The 10,362-nt window shown below is 38.5% G+C and overlaps 1 protein-coding gene across 2 annotated transcripts in view; it reads left to right on the forward strand.

Moving 5' to 3' along the window:
- LOC128695833 (putative uncharacterized transposon-derived protein F52C9.6) overlaps window positions 1-8,254 on the forward strand; it is a 66,802-nt gene extending 58,548 nt beyond the window's left edge. For both annotated transcript variants that reach the window (XR_011393022.1, XM_070092855.1), the window contains one exon: window positions 347-8,254. Coding sequence is in view for 1 of the 2 variants with exons in the window: in XM_070092855.1 (XP_069948956.1) it covers window positions 347-406 (60 nt within the window). In the remaining variant the exon portion in view is untranslated. The remainder of the gene's footprint in view (window positions 1-346) is intronic.
- The last annotated feature ends 2,108 nt before the right edge of the window (window positions 8,255-10,362 follow it).

A 10,362-nucleotide genomic window follows, 5' to 3' on the forward strand; every position in this document is an offset into this window, starting at 1 on the left:
TATTTAGTTTGTTAAAAATATTATATTTATTGCATGTCATAAGCATACTGTGATACATTGTGATATAACTATCACACTGTGGCAGTCAAAGGGTAATTTGGCTGTAAGGTCAACATACTTTTAGAATGATAGTGTGAATGAATGATGGTGAATGTTTTATTTGGGTCACCCTGCATTGATAGGAAATGGTTAAAATAAATAATGTACTTTTTTTTTCTTCCACCAAGGCAGGGTGACCCAAAAAATACACATTCACGATCATTCATTAAATCACCATCTTTCCAGAAGTATGCCAGTATCACAATAAGATTACACTCTGGCTGTAACATCCCCATCCCTCTTTCAGAGTGCAACAAAGGGTGTGAGTAAGGTAACATTTATGAAGGGATTCAGGAGAACCAATTAGCCAGACTTGAATCCTGAAGGTGAAGGGCAGTGCCTACAGAACACCCTGAAGGTGAGGTAGGATGTTGCTGTTTGGAAAGCCATCCGAACTGTGATTTCAGCACTTGCCTGGGAAGACTGATTAAATGAGTGATGGAAATTTTTTTTTTTTTTTTCGTCACCCTACCTTGGTGGGAGATGACCCGAGTGTTATAAAAAGAATTACTGGTGAATAAGGTCCCTTTGGGCAAGGGGACAAGAAATTCCATGATGTCTAGGCATTTTCTGGGATGCATATGTTTACAGTTGCCTTCGTGGATTTAAATGTGGGCTTCTAGCTCGGAGGTTCTGCTGTCTATTAAACTTTTAGGGGCAGTATAACAAAATAATGTTTGCATTCATGTATACATTCTCACCTGTATCTGGATGCATGAGTGCTATCTGGTAAAAAAAAATTAGTATTAGTAGAAGCATGTTTGTGAAAGATTTACATGTTACTGTCCTATCTCCTTTGCTTCTGACTGTCGCTTCAACTTGGCCTGCATCTTCCTCTCCTCTATTCTTGTTTACATCCTCTAGTTTCCTAATTTCCCTACTTCATAACTTTTGGTATTTTCCTTCTGTCTCCTTGCTGATGGCCCCACCTTTGACTCACTCCCTCTTTGACTTTCTGATAGCAAATTATTTATTACACAACTTTCTGATAGCAAATTATTTATTACACAATCTTTGATAATACTTCCTATAGTACTCCTCATAGACCTTTCTAACTTGACTTCTGTTATCCTTTCCACCCTTGCTTCCCTTTGCTCCAGCAACACACCCTGCCCTGCAACACCGTATGACTCTAGAGAGTTTAATACGTACTTTTTTATTATTATTATAATCCTTTTCTTCTATGTTGTTTCTTCCCACTCTTCCTCAGCCTTTTAGTCTCTGGCAATCATATTTCTCTCCATATTCTTCTTTAATTATTTTTATCATTCATTTCTCCTTTCCATTTCTCTCTCCTTTTCTCTCTGCACACTAATATTTGGTTTTCCTTTCTTTTCAAAGTGACAAAGAATAGATAATATAGTACAGTAGGGCCCTGCTTTACAGTATTCTGCTAATAGACATTTCAGATTATGACCAAAATACTCTATACGGCTCCCCCCACCCCACCTGACTCTAATACAATCACTGCCCACCACCCGGTTTGTTTACATTCTCCATGAGCATCACATCTCTCCATTATGTCTGGAAGCTTTCCCAAATTTTAAGCATTTTAAGTTATTTCATGTTTTATATCTACTCTGATAATTATACTTGTGTGTACCTGTACCTAAATAAACTTACACACTGTGCTGGCATGCAGGTACACATTAAAATCACTAAGAGTATCATGTTAGTCTTGAGGATGCCATATTTATAATATACAGTAATAATCACTCTGAGGTGCATTAAATATTATGTTAATATAAACTTTTATGGATTTAGAAAAGGCATATGATAGTGGATAGTGGAGCAATGTGGCAGATGTTGCAAGTATATGGAACAGGTAGTAAGTTACTAAATGATGTAAAGAGTTTTTATGAGGATAGTGAGGCTCAGGTTAGGGTGTGATGAAGAGAGGGAGATTACTTCCCAGTAAAAGTAAGTCTTAGACAAGGATGTGTAACGTCACCATGGCTGTTTAACCCTTTGACTGTTTCGGTCGTATATATACGTCTTATGAGGTACCGTGTTTGACGTACATATATATACTCATAAATTCTAGCGGCTTCAAATCAAGCAGGAGAAAGCTGGTAGGCCCACATGTGAGAGAATGGGTCTGTGTGGTCAGTGTGCACCATATAAAAAATATCCTGGAGCACGCAGTGCATAATGAGAAAAAAAAACTCCGACCGTGTTTTTTTTTTTTTTTTTTTTTTTTTTTTTTTTTTTTTTTTTTTTTTAAATTAAAATGCTGACTTTGTGGTCTATTTTCGTATAGTATTTATGGTTGTATTCTCGTTTTCTTGGTTTCATTTGATAGAATGGAAAACATATTACAGAAACAGAGGTGATTTTGATTGGTTTTTACTATAAAAATAACCTGGAAATGGAGCTCAATGTAGGGGAAATGTTTGATTTTTGCCAATGTTCAAAAGTAAACAAATGATGCCATTGTCCAATAAATGTCCAATTTGCCATTCTAATATGCAGTCATGAATAGGTTGACATTATTTGTACAATTATTACAGTATTGCAGTAGTCTGCATAACGATAAATCTTCTATTTTTTGTTTGAATAAAAATTCAAAATAGAAAGCAAGAGTAATATCAGAGGGGCCTGGAGATGTGACTGATGAACAAAGCCAGGAATGTCTGCATTGTTCATTCTGGACCTTATTTTGAAATTGTCATATTTTTTAATTTTCGTGAAATTGGCCAAATTGAAAATTTCTGACCACGTTATTGGGTAGTTGAAATCGGTAAATGGGCAGTTTCTTGTACTCAGTCGATAGAAAAAATGAAGTTCTAAAGAAATAGCTATGAGTTTGGTCGACTGGAACAACGGAATTAGCCGAAAATAGGGCTCAAAGTGGGCAAAATTGCTGATTTGTAAATATCGCTGAGGTCGCTAACTTCGCGAGAGCGTAATTCCATCAGTTTTCCATCAAGTTTCATTTTTTTGGTGTCATTATAATCGGGAAAAGATTCTCTATCATTTCATGAGATTTTCTTTTTTGCGACACCAGGATTGGGTGTTGCGACAGTCAAAGGGTTAATATATTTATAGATGGGGTTGTAAAAGAAGTAAATGCTAGGGTGTTGGGGAGAGGGGTGGGATTAAATTATGGGGAATCAAATACAAAATGGGAGTTGACAGTTACTTTTTGCTGATGATACTGTGCTTATGGGTGATTCTAAAGAAAAGTTGCAAAGGTTAGTGGACGAGTTTGGGAGGGTGTGTAAAGGTGAAAGTGAACATACGTAAGAGTAAGATGATGAGGGTATCAAATAATTCAGATAAAGAAAAATTGGATATCACATTGGAGAGAAGGAGTTTGGAAGAAGTGAGTGTTTTCAGATATTTGGAAGTTGATGTGTCAGTGGATGGGTTTATGAAGGACGAGGTTAATCATAGAATTGATGAGGGGAAAAAAGGTGAGTGGTGCGTTGAGGTATACGTGGAGACAAAAACACGTTATCAATTGAGGCACAGAAGGGAATGTATGAAAGTATAGTGGTACCAACACTCTTAAATGGGTGTGAAACTTGGGTTGTAAATGCTGCAGCGAGGAGGCAGTGGAGGTGTCCTGTCTAAGGGCAACGTGTGGTGTAAATATTATGAAGAGAATTCGAAGTGTGGAAATTAGGAGAAGGTGTGGGGTTAATAAAAGTATTAGTCAGAGGGCTGAAGAGGGGAGGTGGTTTGGTCATTTAGAGAGAATGGATCAAAGTAGAATGACATGGAGAGTGTAAAAATCTGTAGGGGAAGGAAGGCGGGGTAGGGGTCGTCCTCGAAAAGGTTGGAGGGAGGGGGTAAAGGAGGTTTTGTGGGCAAGGGGCTTGGACTTCCAGCAAGCGTGCATGAGCGTGTTAGGAGTGAATGGAGACGAATGGTATTTGGGACCTGACAAGCTGCTGGAGTGTGAGCAGGGTAATATTTAGTGAAGGGATTCAGGGAAACCGGTTATTTTTATATAGCCAGACTCGAGTCCTGGAAATGGGAAGTACAATGCCTGCACTTGAAAGGAGGGGTTTAGGATATTGGCAGTTTCAAGGGATATGTTATGTATCTTTATATGTATATGCTTCTAAACTGTTGTATTCTGAGCACCTCTGCAAAAACAGCGATTATGTGCGAGTGAGGTGAAAGTGTTGAATGATGATGGAAGTATTTTCATTTTGGGGATTTTCTTTCTTCTTGGGTCACCCTGCCTAGGTGGGAGATGGCCGACTTGTTAAAAAAATAATAAAATAAACATTTTCATTAATCAATCTGATTTTTTCAAAATTATATGATAAACATGCTATGTAACAAACATGATAAATACACCCCACAGTAGAATAAATTAACATAAATATGACATGTTAGGTGTAGATGAGCATGTATCAACCACAACCAGATGTGTTTGTCTATTTGTTTACATCCTACACATCTCTCTCATTTTCTCTCTCGCATTTATTCATTTTATCTCGTTTATTCACCTCTCGCCCAACATTAATACTACAAATATTTTAAGGTAAATAATGAGTGTACTGTATATGCATTTTATCTCTCCAGGGTGCTTTAAATGTTGTAGTATATTACGTGTGGGTGGGGTGGCCTGGCTGGCTACCCTACCTCCCACACCAGACTTCCTACAAATAAATACTACTCGCCTCATCCTACATTAGTTAAGACTACAAATATTTTAAAGTAAGTAATAAGTGTACTGTGTGTGTACTTTACTTTTTATTTTTCTAATGCCTAGTTCTATTACTAAGTTAATATATCCTAGTGTAAACTTATTTGGCATTTACAGTGGACCCCCGCATAGCGATATTAATCCGTGCAAGAGAGCTCATTGTTATGCGAAATTATCATTATGCGAATGAATTTTCCCCATAAGAAATAATGGAAATCAAATTAATCCGTGCAAGACACCCCAAAGTATGAAAAAAAAAATTTTACCACATGAAATATTAATTTTAATACACACAAACTGAAAAAGGCATGCACAATTACATGACACTTACTTTTATTGAAGATCTGGTGATGATTGATGGGATGGGAGGAGGAGAGAGTGTTAGTGTTTAGAAGGGGAATCCCCTTCCATTAAGACTTGAGGTGTCAAGTCCTTTTCTGGGGTTACTTCCCTTCTTCTTTTAATGCCACTAGGACCAGCTTCAGAGTCACTGGAGTTCTGTCGCACAACATATCTGTCCATAGTGGCCTGTACCTCTCATTCCTTTATGACTTCCCTAAAGTGTTTCACAACATTGTCAGTGTAATAGTCACCAGCACGGCTTGCAATAGCTGTGTGAGGGTGATTTTCATCCATGAAGGTTTGCACTTCAAGCCACTTTGCACAGATTTCCTTAATCTTTGTAGTAGGCATTTTCTTCAATTTCTCTCTCCCCTCCTTCGAACCAGTTTCCTCAGGTCTGGCCTCTTGCTGTTGAAGTTGATCTATCAGCTCATCAGTGGTTAGTTCTTCATTGTCCTCCTCCACCAACTCTTCCACATCATCCCCACTAACCTCCAACCCCAAGGACTTTCCCAATGCCATAATGGATTCCTCAACTGGCATAGGATTCTCAGGGTTAGCCTGAAACCCTTCAAAATCCCTTTGGTCTACACATTCTGGCCACAGTTTCATCCAAGCAGAGTTCAAGGTCCTCTTAGTCACTCCCTCCCAAGCCTTACCTATAAGGTTTACACAATTGAGGATATTAAAGTGATCTCTCCAAAAGTCTCTTAGTCAGTTGAGTTTCTGAGGTCACTACAAAGCACCTTTCAAACAGCTTTTGTGTACAGTTTTTTGAAGTTTGTAATAACCTGCTGGTCCATGGGCTGCAGGAGAGGAGTGGTATTAGGAGGCAAAAACTTCACCTTAATGAATTTCATATTCCCATAAAGTCGCTCTGCCACGTCTGTAGGATGACCAGGGGCATTGTCTAACACCAGGAGGCACTTAAGTTCTAATTTCTTTTCATTTAGGTAATCTTTCACATTGGGGGCAAATGCATGGTGTAACCAGTCATAGAAAAAGTCCCTAGTGACCCATGCCTTACTGTTTGCCCTCCACAGCACACACAAATTTTCCTTGAGGACATTCTTTTGCCTGAACGGTCTGGGAGTTTCAGAGTGATACACTAATAAAGACTTCACTTTGCAATCACCAGTAGCATTGGAACACATCAACAGAGTAAGCCTGTCTTTCATAGGCTTATGTCCTGGGAGTGTCTTTTCCTCCTGAGTAATGTAGGTCCTGCTTGGCATTTTCTTCCAAAACAGGCCTGTTTCATCACAATTAAACACTTGTTCTGGTTTCAGTCCTTCAGTTTCTATGTACTCCTTGAATTCCTGCACATATTTTTCAGCTGCTTTGTGGTCCGAACTGCCAGCCTCACCATGCCTTATCACACTATGTGTGCCACTACGCCTCTTAAATCTCTCAAACCAACCTTTGCTGGCCTTAAATTCACTCACATCATCACTAGTTGCAGGCATTTTTTTAATTAAATCCTCATGCAACTTCCTAGCCTTTTCACTTATGATCACTTGAGAGATGCTGTCTCCTATCTGTTTCTCATTTATCCACACCAATAACAGTCTCTCAACATCTTCCATCACTTGCGATCTCTGTTTCGAAAACACAGTTAAACCTTTGGCAAGAACAGCTTCCTTGATTGCCTTTTTGTTGCCCACAATAGTAGCGATGGTTGATTGGGGTTTACTATACAACCTGGCCAGCTCGGAGACACGCACTCCACTTTCATACTTATCAATAATCTCTTTCTTCATCTCTATAGTAATTCTCACCCTTATTGCTGTAGGGTTGGCACTAGGAGCTTTCTTGGGGCCCATGGTCACTTATTTTGCAGATAAAATCACCAGAAACACTGTAATAATACGAAATGTTCCGATTGTATGCTTGGATGTTACCGCGGAGGCTGGCTGGTAAACAATGCCACTGGCGGAACATGTGAAGCTGGCTAAGGGCGCACATTAGACGCGTCTCGGACGAACAGCGTTGAGCGGGTTTTTTAGCGGTATGCGAGGCAAAATCTTGGCGATAAAATGTAGCGGTATGCGGATTTAACGTTATGTGATGCCAACGGTATGCGGGGGTCCACTGTATATGCGTTTATAAGTGGAAAAAATAGTGTTCTGCTTTCTGGCGATGTCCACTTTTCGGCGGTAGCCTAGAACCTAACCTGTCGTATAAGTGGGGCCCTACTGTATACGCCTTGATTTACTATAATGCTAAGAAGGCTTTAAACACACCAAAAATTCATGATGCAATTTAGCTTATTGCCTTAACACACTCCACAAACAGAATAACTTTCCTGGACATCAGTTATTGTTCCTGTTGCCACTATGAGAAAAAAAGTTATTCAGTTTTATCTACTGTTAATGTATACCTTACAAATTAATCATTTCATATGAAATTTCCTGAATGTTGTTTAGAAATGTATTTTTAGTTTTTTAATTTCATGCAAAAATGCTCAGAAATGTGTCCTAATGTTGTATCTTAATAATGTTTGACAGCAACTGATTTACTGCACAGACTCTGATGACGATGCCTCTAGCACTCCTCACAGCCCCCTCTACCTATATCTCTTGCTACCCTCTACCCCTGCACTGTCCACTGCCCCGCTGCACTCCATGACCTAATAATAATCCCCCTCTCTCTTGCTACCCAATACCCCTGCACCCTTCACTGTCCTGCTGCGCTGTATGACCCTAATAGGTTTAGCGCTGCTTTTTTATTATAATTAATAATGTTTGTCTTTATGGTAGCAACATAAATGGAGAACTGGTAAATGCATCTAAACTTGTTACAATAATACAGCACATATTTTTCATCATGGACTAATGTATAATGAACATTTCCACAAGGTACTTTGTTTTTTTCTTTGGTGGTAAATGTATAATATGCTAAATGAAGATTATAAATTTGGAGAAGTTATGCACATATTTTTTTTGTATTCCCAAGAAAATGCTGAACTTAAATGAGTCGTCTAGTACCTAACCTCAGGGGCAAGGTATGTGCTGGATAGGGGGTAAGAAATCACACAAATTGTCCAAAATTGCCAGAAAAATACCATAGAAAGAAAATAGTAATATCAAATACTGTACCATAATTATATACATAATGTAACTGCATGAAAAAAATAAATTAGCCTTTACACTAATTTTTACTATTTTCCTAGTTTAAATGAGCAGATACAGGTTTCGTAGTAATGCAAGACAGTGCGAGTTCCAACATTAAGAAAAGTGCATTGACATGTTGGCTGTGCATGTAGTCATATCTCCTGGACCTACACTTTCTGCTGATGTCTTTCCCACAACACGCCTACTTCTGCCTCTTCCTCCCTACTATCTTCTTTTCACCTCTGCAGTGCAACACTGAATAACCTCTATGGGTTTAGTCATTTCCATGAGTGTAATCATCATTGACCCATATGTAGTGCAAAACCATAAAGGTGTAAGGTATGCATATAGTAACTGTACTATACAAGGGAAATACAAAGGCCAACATAACTGTCAGCCTGCCTGATAACTATAAATTAGTTTACTGGAATTATTTTTTTTTTCTCGAACTGATCTTACCTCATCGTCCCCTCAGGGAGGTTCCTTGATGTTAGTGAGGGGCTCTTGATCTAGGGAATTGGATCTGTGCTCCAGTTCCCTGAATTGAGCCTGAATACCCCCCCCCCCCACCTCTTTTTGATGTACCTCGTGTCCATATCACACTGTAAAAAATCAATGCACATAAAGGGCCCCAAAATATGGAATTCATTACCAGAAGATACTAAAGTAACCCAGTTTGAAAATCAATTTAAGACTTCTCACAAGCCACTTAATCACCCTAGACTAAATGCTAAATACTCGGAACTCTCATACTCGATAAGTATTCCCATATAATTTCAACAATTACTTTTGAACCTTTTATCCACTGTCGACAGGAATATAACTGAATCGTTGTTTTCACAAAAAGCATTTTTTAATATATGAATATATCTTTTGTCTTATATAAATTAGATTCACTTATAATTAATAACCTACTGTACAACTATGATATAATTAATATTCTACTACAAGTATATAATTCTTAGTGTTAAGTAATCAGTAAGCCAATAATGTTAAGTCGGCCTATGATGCCTAGGCATAATAGAGGCTTTCTTTGTATTGTAAATACATAATCTCAGTGTACTATTTGCAAAGACAAATACAGTGGAACCTCAAAAATCGAACTGCTCCCAACACGACCAATTATGTAAGTGTATTTTTGTAAGTGCTTTTATAAGTGTATTTTTGAGGGTCTGAAATGGACTAATCTAAGTTACATTATTTCTGATGGGAATAAATTCATTCGGTAAAGGCACTCGAACAGCCTTCTGGACCAAAGAAAGTTCGATATTTGAGGTTCCACTGTAAATAAATATAATCCTACGGGTTATGCGCTCTCCCATGATTATAATAATTACCTCAATGTGGCAGGGTGACCTAAAAAGCAAAACTTTTTAAATATAGTATTTATACAGAAGGGGTTACTAGCCTCTTGCTCCCAGCATTTTAATAGTCTCTTATGACATGCATGGCTTAGGGAGGAAGAATTCTTGTCTACTTCCCCATACATACAAGTAAATAAAGAACAAAAACTTTTATGAAAATAGAAGAAAGCCCACATGAGTGTGTAAATGTGTGTACTTGCATGTGTATTGTGACCTAAGTGTATGTAGAAGTAGCAAGATATACATGTTATCCTGTGTGTTTGGGAGAAAAAAAAAGACAGCAATCCTACCATCAAGTAAAACAATTACAGGTTAGTGTTTCACACTCGCTTGGCAGGACAGAAGTACCTCCCTGGGTGGTTACTGTTGACCAACCTCCTACCTAAGAGGGAGGCTGGAAGCCGTGGAGATGTCATGTCCGAGGGCAGCGTGCGGTGTGAATATCGTGCAGAGAATTTGTAGTGTAGAGTTATTAAATATTATTCAGAGGGTTGAAGAGAGGTTGTTAATTTGGTTTGGTCATTTAGAGAGGTTGGTGCAAAACAGGGTGACTTGGAGAGTGAATAAATCTATAGTGAAGGGGTAGAGGCCATCCTAGGAAAGGATGGAGGGGGTAAAAGAGGTTTTGTGTGCAAGGGGCTTGAACATGCAGCAGGCATATGTGAGCACATCGGACAGGAGTGAATGGTTTTAGGGATCTGATGAGCTGTTGGAGTGTGAGCACTGCAAAGACAATGATTATGCATGAGTGAAGTAAAAGTGTTGAATGATGAAAGTATTT

The sequence above is a fragment of the Cherax quadricarinatus genome, chromosome 41 (assembly GCF_038502225.1).
Source record: "Cherax quadricarinatus isolate ZL_2023a chromosome 41, ASM3850222v1, whole genome shotgun sequence".
NCBI lineage: Eukaryota > Metazoa > Arthropoda > Malacostraca > Decapoda > Parastacidae > Cherax > Cherax quadricarinatus.